Source organism: Saccostrea echinata, unplaced genomic scaffold, assembly GCF_033153115.1.
Source record: "Saccostrea echinata isolate AGI-Se365-2 ecotype Australia unplaced genomic scaffold, CSIRO_AGI_Sech_v1 ptg000006l, whole genome shotgun sequence".
Lineage (NCBI taxonomy): Eukaryota > Metazoa > Mollusca > Bivalvia > Ostreida > Ostreidae > Saccostrea > Saccostrea echinata.
The window spans coordinates 10,240,032-10,260,432 of record NW_026889755.1 but is presented as its reverse complement, the minus strand read 5'-3'; the positions used below and the strand labels follow the sequence as shown (position 1 = coordinate 10,260,432).

General features: G+C 34.7%; 1 protein-coding gene across 1 annotated transcript in view; it reads right to left on the bottom strand.

Moving 5' to 3' along the window:
• Window positions 1–2,555: 2,555 nt before the first annotated feature.
• Window positions 2,556–20,401, bottom strand: part of LOC133180111 (multiple epidermal growth factor-like domains protein 6) — a 58,998-nt gene continuing 41,152 nt past the window's right edge. The window contains exons 3-4 of the mRNA XM_061314687.1: window positions 2,743–3,699; window positions 2,556–2,635 (exon numbers count right to left, since the gene is read on the bottom strand). Coding sequence (XP_061170671.1) covers window positions 2,556–2,635; window positions 2,743–3,699 — 1,037 coding nt within the window. The remainder of the gene's footprint in view (window positions 2,636–2,742; window positions 3,700–20,401) is intronic.

Genomic DNA, 20,401 nt, shown 5'->3' with positions numbered 1-20,401 from the left:
TTCATTAACAGTTCATCAATTAGGTTCTAATCTGTTCCCCATTTATCAATATCACCATACAATATAATTAATAACAAATTATCAATGCTTTTGTACTATTTTAATTCCTTGTTGAAATCTCTTACATTGGCCTCTCTTGGTCTTTGACGAACATTTAATAAAACAAGTTATTTTTGTCTCATTTTTATTTATCTACTACTTACAAGTCCACCTGGTCATTAAAACTATGAAAGTTCTTTTTGCATTATACAATAAAAGTTTTTGCATAATTCTTTTATTCTATTTACCTTTCAAGTACATTATTTACAGTGATAAATTATCAAAAGTAAATGGCAAAGGGGAATAACTCCTCTCAGTAGAATACAAACTTATAGAGCCCAGGCCAGGACCAGAACACTTGACCAAATGGTGCAGATGTTCATAAATCTGGTAAAAATTCCCTTCCTTATAAAAACTTTTACTCTGTTTGCCTCAGATATGCCCAGGTGCGGAGAAGATTTCTAAATAAATAATGCATTTTTACTACAGATTCACTATATTGTCAATAGAGCTTCTGACCCTGGGACCATAAGTTTGCTCATCATATCTAATCAATTTGTTTATCTGCTTAACACTAAGGAGCAAAGAGGATTATTTAATAGATTTAATGCATTTTCACTATATTATCGAGAGCCCCACCCTCACACCAGCGCACCTGACCCAGAGGTCATGAAATTCAATACTCTGCTGGAAGAAGCACTCTTGCTCATCATAACTATACACTTAGCTTCTCTGCTTTTTTAACAAGAAGCAGAAAAGAATATTTTCTTAGAAATTTTGCTTTTTCACTTTATAATCAATAGACCCCCCCCCCCTTCACCATTCACCAGAACCCTTAAACCTGGGGTCATAAATTTCACAATTTTGGAAGAGGCATCCTTGCTTATCATAACAATGGACTTAGTTTGTTTAAATAATACCCAGGTGCAGAGGAAAAGATTTTTAAAGAATTAAAAAATTTTCACTTTATAATCAATAGAGCCCCACCCTAACACCAGAACCCCTGATCAAGAGGCCACAAATTTCACAATTTTGGAAGAGGCATCCTTGCTTATTATAACTATGTATTTAATTTGTTTCAATAATACCCAGGAGTAAAGAAGATTTTCAAAGAATTAATGCATTTTCACTATATAATCCAAAGAGCCCCACCCTAACACCAGAACCCCTGACCCAGTGGCCATGAAATTCACAATTTTGGAAGAGGCATTCTTGCTAATCATAACTATATACTTAGTTAGTTTATTTAATACACAGGAGCAGAGAAGAAAATGTTCAATGAATTAATGCATTTTCACTATATAATAAATAGAGCCCCGCCCTAACACCAGAATCCCTGACCCAGGGGCCAGGAAATTCACAATTTTGTAAGAGGCACTCTTGCTCATCCTAACTATGTACTTAGTTTATTTAATACCCAAGAGCAGAGAAGATGATTTTCAAAGAAATAATGCATTTTCACTATATAATCAATAGAGCCACACCCTAACACCAGAACCCCTGCCCCTGGAGCCATGAATTTCACAATTTTGGAAGAGGCACTCTTGCTCATCATAACTAGTAACTTTATTTAATATCCAGGAGCAGAGATTTTCAAAGAATTAATGCATTTTCACTACATAATTAATAGAGCCCCACCCTAACACCAGAACCCCTGACCCAGGGCCATGAATTTCACAATTTTGGAAGAGGCTCTCTTGCTCATCATAACTCTGTACTTAGTTACTTTATTTAATAACCCAGGAGCAGAGAAGAAGATTTTCAAATAACTAATGCATTTTCACTATATAATCAATAGAGCCACGCCCTAACACCAGAACCCCTGCCTCTGGGGCCATAAAGTTAACAATTTTGGAAAAGGCACTATTACTCATCATACCGATATACTTACTTAGTTTATTTACTACCCAGAAGCAGAGAAGAAGATTTTCAAAGAAATAATGCACTTTCACTATATGATTTATATAGCCCCGCCCTAGCACCAGAACCCCTGACCCTGGGGCCATGAATTTCACAATTTTGGTAGAGGGCTCAATGCTTATTACAACCATGCCAACAGTTTGACTTCTTGATATCCAGGAGTAAAAGAAGAAGATTTTTAAAAATTGCATTAATTTTAGTGGTTTTAGCCCCATCCCTCAGGCCCCAGGGGGGCAGGGACCTTGAAATTCACAATTTTTGTTCCCCTTCAGCCATAGATGCTTTTTAAAAAGTTATCTTTATATTCTGTATCAATAAATCATAGCTTTACATATTTTGTATCAATATCAATAAATCATAGAAAACAGTTACTGTATAAATGCATATTTATTATATATGATCAATTGTGCCCCATCTTAACTTATGACCTAGTGAAGGAAGCACCTTAAATTAGCTCATCATAACAATGCAATTAATTAGTCTAATATCAAGAACAGATACAAAAATCTTGAAGGAATTGAAGAATTCTATTATATGTTCAATGGATCCTCGCCCTCACTTTAGTACCCCCCCCCCCCAACTCAGGAGTCATAATTTCACAATCTAGCAAGGGCATCTTTGCTCGTCTTAAAAATACACTCGGTTTTCTTGCTTGACACGAACATGCTCTTTTTGTCTATTGGGAGACATAAAGAATTGTTTTACTTGTCAAAGAGATTTAAACACACCCTTTGTCACGTGTATTTAAAAAACATTAAAGCGTAAAATTTAAATCTGCCTTACCGTTACATTTTCCACTGAATTTATCACAACCATTGGAGGCACAGTTTACACAGGATTCATTACAATTTTGACCATAAAAACCTTTCACACAGTCGGACTGGCATTTTCCGGTAGATCTATCACAAATGTTGGATAAACATTCGTCAGCACTACAGACAGATTGACAATCTGGTCCATAATATCCAATTTGGCAGCCATCTAAACAGTTTCTTGCTGTATTTTCACAATTATTGTACATGCACTTGTTGTCGCATGCCATTGTGCACTTATTGCCGTAAAACCCTGTGATGCATTTGTTCAAACATACACCGTCGGCCTGTGCACAATTAGACTGACCGTTGTTTGGGGCACACCCTGAACATGCCGAATCACACTTAGCTCCATAGTATCCTGCTTTGCATTTTGCACAGTTGCCCGTGTCCTGCGAGCAAATAAGATGATCACATTTATCTCCACATCTGATTTTGCATGTACCGCCGTACCAACCCGATGTACAGCCAAAGCAAGTCCCATTCGTACGATCACATTTTGATGTATTGCAGTTAGAACTACAAACGAAGGAACATTTCCCACCATAGAAACCAGCAATGCAACTTTCACATTTGCCTGTTTCACGATAGCAAATTCCATGAGCACAATTCGAATGACATGCCTGGTCGCATTTCTCTCCATACCATCCAGGTATACAATTACCAGCGCATTTTCCAGAAGCCTTTACACAACTAGTGCGATTGCAGTTGATGCTACAAGAAAGTTGACAATTTATCCCATAAAATCCAGCTTTACATGAACCGATGCACAATCCTGTTGACTTGTCACATCCAGCACTGTCACAATTGGGACAGGTTATGTTACAATAAGTACCGAAATACCCCGCTAGACAGATCGACTGACAAACACCTGTTTTTCGGTCACAGTTTGAACTCGGACATCCTCTGTAAGTACAGTCCAAGTCACCTGTTAAAACATTAATTATATGAAAGAAAACCCATTTATAGATAGAGAGAGAGACAGATAAATAGATAGCTAAATTCAGTTTATAGGGTATCACTCCCTCCGCCCAACCCGAGGTTGAACCCGAGACCTGCGGAATCTCACATCAGTACAAAAACTGCGGGCAATACCCCTTAGCTATCTCCCTACATATCACGGTCATTGAGGACACGGGCACTGGGAGTTAATGTAAATATTGGATGAGTGCATGTTTCTTAAAGGAAGAGTAAGACACACACTGTTTCAGGCTAGCTCGGTTTTGGGGTATTGTTGATATTTTTGAAACGGCCTAAGGCGATAAATCGTTTCTGCATTAGTATTACTTACTATGTACGTATACCTTGTTTCGTCCCCTTCCATGCATTTTACTTAAAGAAAGGGACGTTTCTTTTTACCTTAAAATCGTCTTAAAATACCCAAGAATTTTGCTAGATTGCTGTACTTAGGATTATAATAACAAACTAGACGAGCTTGTTGCAAAGCAACAAATAAGTCTTCCGTCTAAATTTGAAGGAGATGAGATTGAGATCGAGAGACTTCTACGGTCATATGTGTAAAAATGAGCCATTCACCATTACTCTCGGTGTGACCGGAAGTGACGTCATTTTGACGACTTTTAATGGTCTCCTTAGCTGCTACTTATCATTTTGAACAACTTTGCTTCTATGAAGCTATACAAATTCTCAATACTTTTTGAGATATCAGGAAAACACTTTTGGCCCCTCTAGCTCCCTAATTTTAGGGGCCAGGCCCTTATTGTTGGTATCGTTTGAAGGATCGTAACATTCTTCACAACTTTTGTTCTATATGTTTTAACAAAATATTTACAGGTAAAAAGATATTATAGAAAAAGTGTTAGAAAATTTAAAATTCCCGATAGGATTTTTTTCGGGCCATTGCGAGGACCGACGTGCGGCACTTCCGGTAAAAATGAAATGCGTTATGCATATCTACAGACATAGGTCTACCATACCTGAAAGTTTCATGTTTCTAACTAAAGCCGTATATGAGAAAATCTGGGGACAACCCGACCCTTCGAAAACCATTAAATCGGCAATATCTCCGGACCGGAAGTGACGTCATCAAAACAGAAAAAAGGCATAAGGTTCAACTGATGCTACATAAGTCCTGAAAGTTTCATGGAAATCCATCTAGCCGTTTTCGAGAAATCGCGTGCACAAAATCGGTAAGAAAAAAAAAAAACAATAACTAGAGCAAAGCTCATTGCAAAGCAACGAGTAGGTCTTCCGTTGGAGCTGTGGACAGGAAGTACTGACCTTGGGTCAAGGTCATTACACTTTATTAGGTGAAAAGTCGTCTCGAATGAAGTTTTACATTCCAATGTTTTACCAGCAGAATGGCAGAAGACAATTTTTCAGTTTCTCTCTGTGACCTTGGACTTGTCCAAATGACCTTGCATTAAACCATAACAGTTTCCAGTTATGGCTAATATCCATCTGTTCGTTTCCGACTAGACAAGATCATTTATTTTCTTTAAGACCAGGCCTGGAGGTTATAAAACTTTCTGAGTATGTACTCAGTGCTCAAACTTAAACTCCTTACTCCAAAACCATACTCTTGCTAAAAATTCCTCTCTAATTTGTATACAAATTTTGAGTATGAGTAAGGTTTTAGAGAACGGAGTATGAGTTTGAGCACGTACTCAAAAAGTTTAACCTCCAGGATAAAACATCTTATCTTCAAAACCGTTCACGGTAAGTCAGTCGGTAGAGCGTTCTCTCCGTGATCAGGTGGTCGTGAGTTCGAATCTCGGCCGCGACTGCCCTATCGACCTAAGTCGATAGAAAATGGGTAGTAACTGTTCCTTCGCCATGTGCTCGGCACTTTGAAGTGAAAGTTGCGGGTCTTTCGGATGAGACCTTAAAAACCGAAGCCCCGTGCTACGGCAACCGTTGGCACGATAAAGATCCCTCATGGCTCAATGGCCCTGAGTGCCGAGTAAAGGTCAAAATTTGAAACCCTTAACCGGTATATGGTGACGTCTCTATATGAGTGAAAAATTCTCGAATGGGACGTAAAACAACATACAACTAATCGATCAATCTTATCTACGATGCTTGTAATTAAATAGGTTAACTTTAATTATTTAAAAAAATTCATCGAAAATTTATTATGTCCAGTAAGGATATTTAAAAAATGTTGGATTCCTTAAATTTCTGTGTTGGCCTTTAAACTTTGAGTCCAAAACTCTAAGTCCACTCCGTAAATAAAAGTAAAAAGGGTGCTTTTCGACATGCTATCACAAAATGTTCTATAAAGCAGAACATATTGTCTGCAATACAAAATAAAAAAAAAATTAATTCAGTGAGTTGAAAATTACACATCATCTGGTCATACATAATCTTTCAGTGAAATACGGATACATGCCATGACCTGTTATAAATTTTACTTATTATATATAGATATATCAGTGACCTTAAACTTGAATGACCTTAGTCAAAGTCATGACACACCCTAAGGTAATAAACAACCTCTGTGCTAAGTATGAGCTTCCAGTGATTCTCATTATAAAGTTACGGCTTGTCAAGAATTTTGTACTTCTCTGCCAGTGACCTTGAACTTACCAGAAAGACCTTTGATCAAGGTCATGACACAGCATCCGATCAAAAGCAATCTCTGTATCAAGTAACAGCTTCCAGTGGTTTTTTTCTTACAAAGTCATAGCATGGAAAAGAAGTTATTTTTTCCGTCAGTGACCTTGAACTTGCCGGAAAAACCTTGGGTCGGGGTCAAGACAAATCCACAATCTCAAACACCCTCTGTTTCAAGAAAGATGTTCTTGTGATTCCCTTCGAAATTCATAGTCTAGAACGGAATTTTAAAACTTATTCTGTCAATGACCCTGAATTTGCTGGAATGACCTTTTTTGAAGTAATTTCAAACCGGAGGATCAGAAGCAATCTTTGTACCAAGTATGAGCTTTCAAATTATAGCCCATTTAGTAATCATACACTTTTCTTTAAGTGAACTATCAGGAATGACCTTGTGTCAAGTCGTAGCAAACCCTTTTGTCATAAGCAATCCCTGTATCAAGTATGAACTTCCAGCGATTCTCTCTTACAAATAAATGGCTCGAACAAACTTTTATTCTTCTCCAGTGACCTTGAATTTGTCGGAATGACCTTGGATCAAGACCATGAATGACCCTAGGATCATTGGCAATCTTTGTACCAAGTATGAGCTTCCAGTTTCTCCATAACAAAGTTATAGTCTGGGCAAACTTGGAGGGACAGACGGACAGCGGGAAAAATGAACAGCCAGACGAACAATGTGATTCCTTAACCCCCCCCCCCCCCTTACACATACACACACTTCGTTTGAATATGCATTTTGGTCCCAAGCTTCTCCCTAGAATTATGATTTGAAAAAAAAAAATGAATCTTTACTTTGTCAGGAAGTTTTCCTGTTTTCTCATTCTGGCCTAGTGGTTCTTGAGAATAATATTATCAAATGACCCCTTCCAATTTTTACTACCTGTATTTCTAAATTATCTTCTGTTGGAAGAGGATGTGGCCCTTATTTGAACAAAACTTTACCAAAGAATATTCTTCTGACCTAAGTTTGGTTGATAATGGCCCAGTGATTCTTGAAAAGATAAAAATGAAAAAAAAATTACAATTACGTTTGCAACGACAACAACGATTGGTTGATTGATTGTATATTGTATAGAGACTCATATAGAGACGTCAACATATACCGCTTAAGGGCTTCAAGTTTTGATCTTTACTCGGCACTCAGGGCCAGTGAGCCTTGAGGAATCTTTATCGTGCCAACGCCTGCCGTGACACGGGACCTCGGTTTTTAGTCTCATCCGAAAGACCCGCAACTTTCACTTCAAAGTACCGAGCACATGGCGAAGGAACAACTGCTTCCAATCTTTGATCGAGTAAGGTCAGTCGCGGCCGAGATTCGAACTCACGACCTCCCGATCACTGAGCGAGCGCCTACCAACTGAGCTACCGATAACAGTATGACAATACACCAAGAAAGCAAACAACGATGATAAAGAATGAACAAATTATGAACAGAAAATGAAAATTGAGTCTTTGGCTTGAGAGATGACTCAGAGATACTGATTAAAGATTGAAATTATTTTGAAATAGTCAATACTTTTTTACGATCGACGTTTTGACGGGCCTGCATTTCCAAATAAAAAGAGAGAATTTCTAGCTCTTTGAAAAACTTGCAGAAAATCAGGTCCCTATGTATTTAGGAATGTAAATAAATAAATAGTGCGATTCTCTTGGAATTCAACATCAGTTTCTGTTCAGCTCCGCCCTCACTTATACTTACCTGAGTGAACCAACCGATGGAAAACTTCGCCTCTGAGAGAAATTTTTTATTCATTTCGGGGGGGGGGGGGGGTACGTATAGTGATGAGAGGAAATTTAATCAACTATTTTACAATTGCATGGCTTTCGTGTTAATAAGCGTAAGTTAATGTCAGCTAAAAATTATATTAACATTTGTTATAAAGATAAATTCATTTTTTTTTCAATACAGCCAATGTGCATAATAAGGAAATTGGCAAATGAATATAGTCGTTTGACCAGTTCCGAATAATTAATAATTTAAGAGCTGATAATTAATAAGTTCAAAAGTGTAAAAATAAATTCATTACATATGGTATAAAGGCTTATTTATGAGTGTTAGAATTATGTGAAATTTTGATTTTGTGCTGTCAGTTTGTGTTCGATATCGTACTTGAAACAGGCGTCATACTTTCACAATGCAACTTATCTGCATCACCGCGACGCGTTTGTCTGCAGAAAAACGTCTGCAAAGACGGCAATTTTTCACATAAAACAACGTTTCAACTATCAAAAGTAAATTTTATATGTATTTTAATAAATACCAAAAGCTTGCCGAAAATAAATAATTAGACCACCGAAAGATATCGGAATATTTTCGTGTTGTCATTTTACTAATTCCGAATACCCATTAATAACACTATGTAATACATGTAAGTTACTTTTCTATTTTTTCTTCATTGTAAATGTGACTGTTATTTCTCTTTATCCTCTTGAAATACCACTTACTTACTGGTAAGCATTTATTTTAACGTTTCTAATGCATGTCAATTGATAATGTTTTGGACGGATATTTTTATACCCCCGCTCCGAAGGAGAGGGGGGTATACTGTTTTACCCTTGTGTGTCTGTCTGTCTGTCTGTCCGTCTGTCTGTCCGTAACAAACTTTGGTCGCAGTTTTCTCAGCAACTACTCATCACAGGTGCTTGAAATTTTAAAACACTCTTTGTTTAGGCATGCCATATGGTGGGATTCATTTTTGTACGAATTCGATGTCAACTTCCTGTTTATCCGTGCGTTTGTCCGTACCATACATAAAAAAATTTGGTCGTAGTTTTCTCAGCAACTACTCATCGCAGATGCTTGAAATTTTAGCACAATCTTTGTTTAGGCATGCCATATGGTGGGATTCATTTTTGTACGAATCCGATGTCAACTTCCTGTTTATCCGTGCGTCTGTCCGTATCACACATAACAAACTTTGGTCGCAGTTTTCTCAGCAACTACTCATCACAGGTGCTTGAAATTTTAACACACTCTTTGTTTAGGCATGCCATATGGTGGGATTAATTTTTGTACTAATCCGATGTCAACTTCCTGTTTATCCGTGCATCTGTCCGTACCACACATAACAAACTTTGGTCGCAGTTTTCTCAGCAACTACTCATCATAGGTGCTTGGAATTTTAACACACTCTTTGTTTAGGCATGCCATATGGTGGGATTAATTTTTGTTCGAATCCGATGTCAACTTCCTGTTTATCCGTGCGTCTGTCCGTACCATACATAACAAATTTTGGTCGTAGTTTTCTCAGCAACTACTCATTGCAGATGCTTGAAATTTTAGCACAATCTTTGTTTAGGCATGCCATATAATAGGATTCATTTTTGGAACAAATCCGATGTCAACTTCCTGTTTATCCGTGCATCTGTCCGTACCATACATAATAAATTTTGGTCGTAGTTTTCTCAGCAACTACTCATCGCAGATGCTTGAATTTTTTTCTTTGTTTAGGCATGCCATATGTTGGGATTCAGTTTTTACAAATCCGATGTCAATTTCCTGATTATCACTGTGTTTGTCCATAACTGAACTTGTGTATTCACATCAGAGCGGGGGTATTATTAGTGAGCATTGGCTCACAGACTTCTTGTTAATTTAGGGTCAAATTGCACGGAAACCGCTTAGGTATTCGGAACCTATCGGCTTATTCTTAAAATTAGTAAAATTAGTACCCATGTTAACTTGCTCAAATTAAAAGTTTTCTTTTAAAGGCTGTACCTTTATGAAACAACATTTAATTCTGCAAGTCATTGAATGACTTTGACAAACAAATTAGATTCTGAAATAATGCTGTCATATATTTAATATACCGCCTAATCAGTTTCCTATTTGCAACTGGTCAAACGACTGTATGTTTAAAAATCCTGATTGCGATCGAAAAAACGTTTACAAACCCAAACCACGCGGTTTTATTCAGGACACTTGTGCAGTGAAATTAAAAAAAAATATATGTTCAGTGCAGTTAAGTTGATATAATTTACTGATCCCTTGTCCGTTTAAGAGGAATGCATGGACAAAGGATTTAAAAAATATATATCGAGTGATCTTAATTGACAGGTGTACAAGTAGTACCATGCATGGACTTAATTTTAGCACTACAGATTGTGATTGAAGTTGAAAATAATCAACAAACAGATTTATAGAAAAGAGTTATTGTATTGATATAGTTAATAAAATGAAGGGAATTAAAAGATATTTGATACAGGAACTATGTACGTACACGAGCAAATGAATCTCTCTCTCACCCCCTTTCTTTCTCTCGATATTTGAATTCTACGTAATTTATTTTTAACTTACCCAGAAAAATAATATATGTAAGACACATACAAGTTTGTTTTTTTTTTCAAGAAAATACTCTATTCTATACTGTAAACGATTTATGCTGCCGCTTATGACTTTAACAATTGAAACGAAGTTGTTGTAAATATATAGACTGTTTTAAGTAATGATAATAAATTTGTGATATTCAAGTAAGACTAAAATTTTTTTGGTGCTTAGCTTTTCCGTCCCAATAACTATTTAAAAATATATAAATAAATTCTGAAATTTATTCTGGAATACTACAGGTTTATAGCCCTGCCATCGATGTTTAATATTATTACACTACAAAATTATGATGATAGCATACTACATGTGAATGTTGAAATAAAAAGATTCCACTTATTGTGTGGACATTTACCACGATCAGAATATTATTTACTTTTCTGGCCAACAGTGGTGTCCAAATGTTCGCCATTTCCGAGGGTCCGTGTTTTTATCCCCTGTTTACAGATTTCGATATAAAAGGAATCTTTCGTAATGCATGGCGTTAGATACAATATACTGCAAAATATCTTTTCTTATTTATTCCCTTGCATTTTGTTATAATTTTCAATGGAAGGGGAGGGGGTCGATTGCTTCAGATTATGGCGAATTGAGTTTCCGTGTACCCACGTGCAAGGGCAGGGGCGTTACGCTGTTACGGATATTCTTAAAATTCGGGCACAGGTTGAATAAAGGGTTCAGAAGAATTATCCGTCTGTGCTGATACAGGAACTTCTTCCCTCTCCGGATCCCAGTTATTGAAAGATGAGATGGCTTGAATAGCCGCTAATTTTTCTTCGAAAAGTTCTACAGTTATCTTGTACGTAATATCGCTAACAAGTATAAAACAGCAGTGGAGATTTGAAAAAAAAATCACTAAGTCATTGTTAAATTATCTACTCTCAATTATTTTTTAAAAATAAAATTACCAACCAATATAGCAGCGACATTTTTTTAAACCAGAGTGTATACAAAGTGACCATTCACGCGGTACATGAAAGCATTTGACACGTGTCCAGGTAACTGTTTTCAAAACATGCATACTCGGATTATCAGGTAGCCCACGCAGCTGGCATGTCAATCAAATCAGAAGCTGTAATTGTTTTTTCAATGATTGACAGGCGGTATATTATTGATCTTGAATTAGGTAGATTTTGGGTGCGTTCACTTAAAATTGGGTGTTTAAAAAAGGAAGAAAATCATTTACGGGTTTTGAATTAATTATAAAAATAAATCAAATTTATTGCTTTTAAATCTTAAAATATTTAATTAAAACTTTACAATCTGTACGAAAACTTTTACCACCGTAAATAGGCATAGTGCGACACAGAGGTCCTTAATGAATTTCACACCTTGGCCACGTGCCGGAGTTACCTTTCAATGTTTAATCCATTCCATTGTTTTCTTCTTTAAAAAGAATAACGAATCATTTTGAAATAAGACTGGTCACCCTTTTGATTCTGACGATTCACTTTACATGTTTAAAGTCGGTATAATCATTATAATAACATGTGATGTGTGTATGGAAATAATTCGTAATAATTTTTTGTGTTGAAACGGATTTTCTTTTTCACAACGTAGAAAAAGCGCAAAGCTTGTGCTTTTAATGGTTAAAGTAAAGTAACCTCAGATCCTAGTCCACACGCAATGAATCTCCAAAATTAAACACAAAATTACACACATGATTGGGAAATAAATTTGGCAACGTTAAAACAATGAAATATGGAGATAACAAACAATTTAAATTGTAAATTGTTGGCAACGTTAAAACAATGAAATATGGAGATAGCAAACAATTAAAATTTAAGACTGATTAACTGCCGTAGTGTTTTGTACTAAAATCTTATCAAAGTTATTAAGACAATTTATTTGAAAAATTCGATTAAATCTAAAAAAAAAATATTTTTCTGTAAATCATTATGTTTGTAAATTACATTCAAAAGAGCGTTTGGTCACTGATCGCTGGTTCACATGCACGCGATGGTGCCATGACTAAAGGCGATCGTAGGACTGGTTGGTTGCGTAATTGTAAACAAACACTAAACCCGGCAGCATCTTTGCAATTACAGTGTATATTTGGAAAAAAAAAACACATTAAATGAGTTTAACAAGCAGAATGTCTTTTTTAAATAAATAATTTATAGTTGACAGTTGAAACAAATGAGATTAGAAATGATTTTATGGACTAGTCATTTTGGATTAAGACTACATGTATCATCGATGATCGATGATTTAAAACAAAGATAAGCCGAAATAATCTCAAAGATTCGATATTAACAATTTCCCACTAATTGTCGTGTTTACAAAATAGATTTAATAAGCCGATGTTTGTTTACTACTGTGGGTCAATGGTTACACGCGGTGGATCTCTGATCTTCTCGGCCACGCTTGATCGAGGGATGGGTTACGTAACGGTAAACAGAGCACAGTCTGGGCTCCAGGTGAATGTAAAAAGCGCGCAGTTAATGATTGTGAATTATTTTAATCTTAACAACTTTCTTTTAAATTGATATTGTTTGCTTTCATATTTAAATAAAGACAAGGTTTTTATACTTTTCCTCACTCTCTCTCTCTCTTGGAAGGCTTCTTTATCTTAAAACACCATTAAAAGAGAAAGTTGTCACCGAATAATCTGTACGGGAACCAAAGAGCATGTTTAAAACCTATAATTTAAAAAAAAAGGAAAAAAATATTAGGATTCTATGTTGTAAGATATATTATTTATAGCAAGTTTATTTCAGTTATACGCATGAAAAATTCTCTTCAATTGCCAAATGAAAACGGTTACTTGTTTACAGCTCTAGCTTTTTATTCCTACTGTACCATACACAAGACTCGAACAAAATAATATTTTCATGAGATAAAGAAGATATAAAGGAACAATTTTTTTATCGATAGCCATATCGAAATATTTATCGTTTTTGAGTTATAAAGGAAAAACTTTCAAGGGCCCTAGATCCCTAATGTAAGGGGCCAGCCCCTTTTTAGTGGTGCCAAATGGAAGATTTAAAAATTGTACACATCTTTTATATTCTACATGTCTTAACAAAATATTTTTAGTTTAAAAGATACCAAGGAAAATATGTTCAGTTTTCGGCTCATTTAGGCGTCCTAATTTTTGACCCCTCTCTAGCGCCATTTTGAGCAAAGAAAACAAAATACAAAAGTCAATCTGTATAACTGCAATGCTTCTATTCTTTAAATTTAATGATGTTTCTGCTCAAGCTTATGTAATTTCGGAGCATTGGCATGTAAAGAAAGCCAATTAAATTTCAATCAAAGGAGAATACCTCAGAAGTGAAAGGGAAATTCTGATATGCATTACAATATTTTGAAAAAGTTTTAAAATGTCTATAAACTCTGAAAATTTGATCAAAATCCGTTAAGAATTAAGCAAGATATGAGGCATCAAAGTTAGCATCTTGGAAAAAGAAGATAAAAGTTTTGGTCTTGGCGGACGTTTAAGTTTGGAATTTCTGGGAAAAATGAACTTCCATGTACATATGTGACTCTATCATCACTGAAAATCTCATGTTCCTGCCTTTAGTGCTTTTCTTGAAAATGCCCGGACAAACTAACCCTCGAAAATCACCAAATCTCGAAAATCTCCGGACCTGAAGTGACGTCATCAAAATAAAAACAATATAATTATATCTAGATTTACTGATGTTCTACCAGACCTGAAAGTTTTATGAAAATCAAACAAGCCGTTTCCGAGAACTCGCGTGTACAAAATCGGTAGGAAAAAAAACAATAATAAAAATAGTGGAAAAGAAACCTAAGAATAACAGTTAGGTCTTCCGCTGATGACGGAAGACCTTAATAAAAGTGAAAAAGAAACCTAAGAATAACAAGAAGGTCTTCCGCTGAAGACGGAAGACCTTAATTAATTTAAAACTACATTCCGATTTGTCAGCCAAACTATAGAAAACAAAAGGCCCAACGGCCTCAACGGTCACCTGAGTATAATACAACACTGAATACAACACAACTCAAAGGATCCATTGAAGTATTAAACTGTTAACTGATAGATAAAGCGATGTAGCTGAGAATTTCAAAAATCTGATAAAAATACCCTTGCTTATTGTAACATTCGAGATCCGAGTGATCTTCTTGTGATCGTGCTTGGTTTTTCTTAAGTTTAATATGATTTTTTTTCGTTTCAGGAACGAATTAGGTTGGTTTTGTAATGAATTACTTGTTTGGAATAATAAGGTTTTCATTCGAATACCTGGTTAATATCACGTGGTTCTTTAGAACCGGTCTCGTTAGGAAGATATAAGAGGTCAATAGTTGTTTAAATTTTATGACATCAGTTTAGGACGAAACGTAGAGCACGATTAAAGCTTTAAATTTTATCTATATTTATTCAATCCAACATTACGATATATTTGTATATAAATATGAATTTTCATATTTTACAGATTACATGAATGTAAATTGTACAATAAATATAACACGTGTCGTTGCTATGTCCAAATAGTGTGTTTTTGTTTATTGTACTTTCATTTGAATGTAACGATTTAAAGTAGAAACAGGGATGATAATGAATGAAAAATATACAAATACAATGGACACTTACCAAGTGTGCATGGTATTCAATATATACATATATGTTTTTTGTCACTTGCCTCCTGCTTCAATTAACTACACAAAGAGAGCCTAGGCTATAAAACGTGGCTATTTGGCTCATCTCACTAACTATAACATTTCCCCTAGTCACGCTGGCTCTTTGTGATCACTTGTTCACTTGATAAAAGTATAAAACAACTTTATGCAGTTTCTTGCCAACCATACTTTACCTGTCGATAACTCTTCAATTGTCAGATGTAAACCTCGGTACATTGGCCCTTAGCAACTTTTGCTAAATATATAATATTCATGTCAATCTTTTATACTGCTTTAAAACCAAAAATCTGACTTTGAGCATACGTTGCTCATTTACACAAAACATTCAATTTTTTAAATCTTGTTTCTCTCTCTCTCTGTATATATATAAGAAAGGCAACACAGGTTAAAACGTTAGCGCTTTCATTATTATCTTCAGACGTTTTACAAATGAATAATAACGTTTTCTTGACTGTAATGTCTAACAAAACTATTAATACTTAAAAAATATCATTATCTATAATTAAATCTGACAACTAGCTATAAAATGCTTGCAGTATGTCCACACCTCTGAAACCAAATACAACATTCATGTGTTTATATTACTAATTGGAGAACATGGGAAGGTTATACTCTGTGTGAAATTGTTGTCAGAAATCAAATTAAATCAAACTGTTAAGACTGGGTTTAAATTTTTGAATGAAATGTTTTTCTCTCCTTTCAATTATATTGTCTCTAAAAAGTTTATAAAAAGGAAATACTTTAAATTGTCCTAGATGATTTAGATTTTTTACGACATCTACCTAACCAAGTCGATTATGACACAAAACCCGTTACTTTAGATGTAGTGAATTTATACACCAATATAACCAGTACCCTGCAATCAAGGCTTGAAATTTCTGGATTGAAAATTACAGAAATGAAATTGACAACCGATTTACAACAAATTTTTTATTAGAAGCTACAGAATTAGTTTTAAAGAACAATGTGTTTACTTTCAATGAAAAATATTTTCATCAAGTGAAAGGCACAGCTATGGGTACCAAAATAGCCCGAAAAATATGCACAATAGTCAGCGAGAAAGAAACCAGAAATCAACGTATGGAGGAATTGAAAATATATCTCACATACCAACATTATCCTTTAACCCTTTAAACTTAATTAAAGACGGCATCAAGAAAGCAAAGGAACTAGACAGGCAAGAATTAATTAACGCATCTGCTAAGGATATAGAGGAAAGTAAAATATTACCACTAGTCACAACTTACAACCTTAACAATCACAATATTACTCCTATCGTTCAAAATCTCAATGATATCCTCAAAACAGATGAAGAAATGTCAAGTGTTTTATCAAAATTTAAATTTATAAACAGCAAAAGGAAGTCAAAAAACCTCAGAAAAATGCTCTGTCCTTCCAAAATAAGGAAATCTACAAAATCCGTGACGAAGTGTAAAAACTCGCGTTGTGGCACATACCATTTTTTAAGACAAGGAACGTCAATTAATTTTAGGGGAAAAGATTTTTTTATTAATTCGGACATAACATGCGAGTCCAAAAATTTAATATATGATATTACTTGCGGAGGGTGTAACCAATTCTACATCGGTGAAACGGGGACCACGTTGAGAGCCAAAATCCGGGTGCATAAACAACAGATTCAAGTCCCCGCGTACTCGAAGATGAAACTCAGCGAACATATAGATATATGCGTACACGGACAATTTAAAGTATTTCCTTTTTATAAACTTTTTAGAGAGAATATAATTGAAGAAGAGAAAAAGAAAAACATTTCACTCAAAAAGAGCTAGAGCCACGAACCATCAAAATGTGCCTTAAATTTTCGACAAAATTTAAGTTTGAAATCACTAAGCCTGTCATATGTTATATTGTAGTGCATAATGTCATGCTATTCTACATACAATTTTTGGCCACAAAGACCACCGTCTTTAGCACATGCGCAGCATCAAATATACAAATGAAGTTAAAAACTGCTTAAAAAACGTCAATTTTACGGTAGTTATTTCACAATTTGAATGTGGCCCCACTCAAGTACCGATTCCAAACTTTGCAGAGAGAAAAATATTACATATCTGCATTTTTAAGCAAAATATCTTACAGTAGTTATGAGTTCATTATATACGTAAATGGCTTAAATTAGTTATTAGTATATGAGATTTATTCTTGATAACTACATAATCCCTAATTTGTCAATTATTTTGTTTTAGAATATCTTAAACTCACATTTAACATGTGTTGTTTCATATAAAATTTAAAATTACGTTCTTTTCATTCATGCTTACGTACATCAATGATGACGTCATAATTTGACGTTTTTGATGTCGACTGCATCTCATAGATAATTTGAATCTGAAGTTTGTCAAAATAATTTTAGAATAGAAAATTGAAAAGTGTCGAAATCCAGTTTCCGATTTTTTGCCAGTACTACATGTTGAACGTAACTTTTTTTTCAGATTTATTATATTAATAAAAATACAAATGCCAAATTATTTTCTAAAATACATACAATACGCAAAAATTATGCGCGTTTTAGATATACATGAAGCGGAAATAGTTTGACTTGTTCACACACTGATATTTTATATGAAGAAATTATACGGATTTATGCATTCAACATCGGTTAATTGTGTTCTCGATCCAATAATCAATAAATTTATTTAGCTAACAGCTTACATATCATATACCCGTTTAAAAAATAAAACGACTTAGAATTTTTTGACGAACACAAAAAGGGAAAAAAAGAGAAAAAAAAAATTCCAATGCGCGGAAAGGGGGCGGGATGTTTTGACAATAAAAAAAATTCCCTAAAAGGGGGTGCGGGTGCAAGACACTTCTCTTGAACAAGCCGCTAAATAGACTCTTCTTACCAATTTACAGGGGTCCGTGTTTCTTGTGTGCATGTGTGGAGGAGTGTTTTCAAGGACATCTATCGGTCATTTTATTATATAGATCTAATAACTCTGAAATTGAATAACTCCGGAACACCCCCTCCTCTCCCCTATAGATCCGCGCATACGTATATGCATCATTTTATATCTTAAGAAAAGTGTCCGACCCAATGTCAAATGTGTCCGAAATTCTATTACATCTGAATGCATTTTGAGGTACAATACCGGGGTGATCCAAATACACTGAAAAAAGGTGTCCCACTTACGATTTGCACACATAGGATATATAAGATAGTAATGCCTTTCCAATACATATTTTGGACCCTCATTTACTATTTGCCAACTTGTACCGGCTTTCTAAATCACATCTAGGGTGATTAGACATAGCATGGATCGGACAGCTTTAACAAATTAGATCATTAGGGTAAAAAAAAATTAGATTCAAAGGATTATTAGTTTAGAGGGGAATTCCTGCGGAAGTGGTGTAAAAATGTTACTTAAGGGGGTGACAATTAAACAGAAAGAATAAAGCTTTTGAAATATGAATAGTCCAGGACATACTTTATTTGTCAATCTATATTATATACTACCTATTTTAATACTACAATAAACGTGAAATTGGGACAATTATTTTGTTAGAAAAGGCCCTTCACTAAAGACTGGTAGTTTAGCTGGTTAAGCTTTAATTATTAAAATAAAATGTGGCAAGGTGGTAATTTTGACGGAATCGAGGAGTAGGAGGAGAAGAGCAGCGATGAAAAAGTTTATTTAATCTAATAAAAAAGTAGAGGAAGGTCTCCAAACATAATTTGACCCTGCCCCTTTCCTGGGTACTACTCTTCTGAATGTGCATCTTTAATTTCTTCGTGCGATTCTAAATGATGATATTTTTATAAACACATGAAACATATTGGAGACAAGAAACAATCATTTACTGATATAAATACTTGAACTGTTCAACAATATAACAAAGAATAAACATACGCACTGTTTCTTATGCAGTACATTCTCATGTATGCGTTTCGAAATTAAAATGCATGTGTTAACGCTGTTCCGCTACGATAGCCCCCCCCCCCTCCCCGACCAAAAAAAAAAAAACACAAATGGAAGCGATAGTACATAATAAATAAAAAAAATTAAACATGATTCTGCTTTTAGGGCAAGATACATGTCTGATAGGAAAAAACTAAATTCAAATACGTGTATTTAGGGGAGGGGGTCAAAAAATTTTTGTTGTCTAACATCGATAATTATTGTACATGAAACTTTATGTAAATGTTTATATGAATCAACAATTATAAGACATAGCATTTATTTACAGTTTATAAATAATAGTACGTTATAATTAAATTTCATTCAACATTCATCATAATTACTTTTGAAAGGGTGGTCATGTTGAAAACTATGTGAATTGGGTTTTATGTTAGAAACACAGGCACTTGTTTCGGTAATAAATTTTTGACCTATAGTATAATATAATAGCACTTGTTTCGGTGATAATAACTTGTTTTGGTATGTGCTAATCCTGGGTAGAGATTTTGATTGGCTAAAAATCTGCTTCTAAAATTACATCGGATAGACATCGTTATGTTTTCAGGGAAAATCAGACTTAAACAAATTCTTTTTATTCACTGCATTATTTAAACACTGGAATTGAAGTATTAAAACCACTCACTTTTTAAATTTGTTCTCTGTCCAGGATTAGCATATACCATTTCATGGGTTAAATCGACTTTTCCACTCGGCGAGCAGAGATTTGACGCTGTTTACAGAGATAAAAGAAAATAAAGACAAGCATGTTATATATGGTTGTGTAGATAAATTATCGTAGAAGACAAAGGTATAAACAGTTTGCCAGTGCGTTTCCTCTGAAAGTGTAAATGAGTGCGATTCTGGGGGAGGGGGGTACTCCATGTAATTCGGAGTTGGATACCTTGCGTTATTATTATACTATGGGTCAAAAATTTATTACCGAAACATGCCTGTGTTGTTATATTACTATGGGTCAAAAATTTATTACCAAAACATGCCTGTGTTATTATTATACTATGGGTCAAAAATTTATTACCGAAACAAGTGCCTGTGATTAGAAATTAAACTTTTGATCTCGTCACATATTTTGAATAAAAAAAAATATCGATATTATAATATTTAGCGGATTATAATATCTTATTACTCTAGAAAACTCATACTTCGAGATAGAAAGTTTTTGTTCAGTTCATGTATTTTAA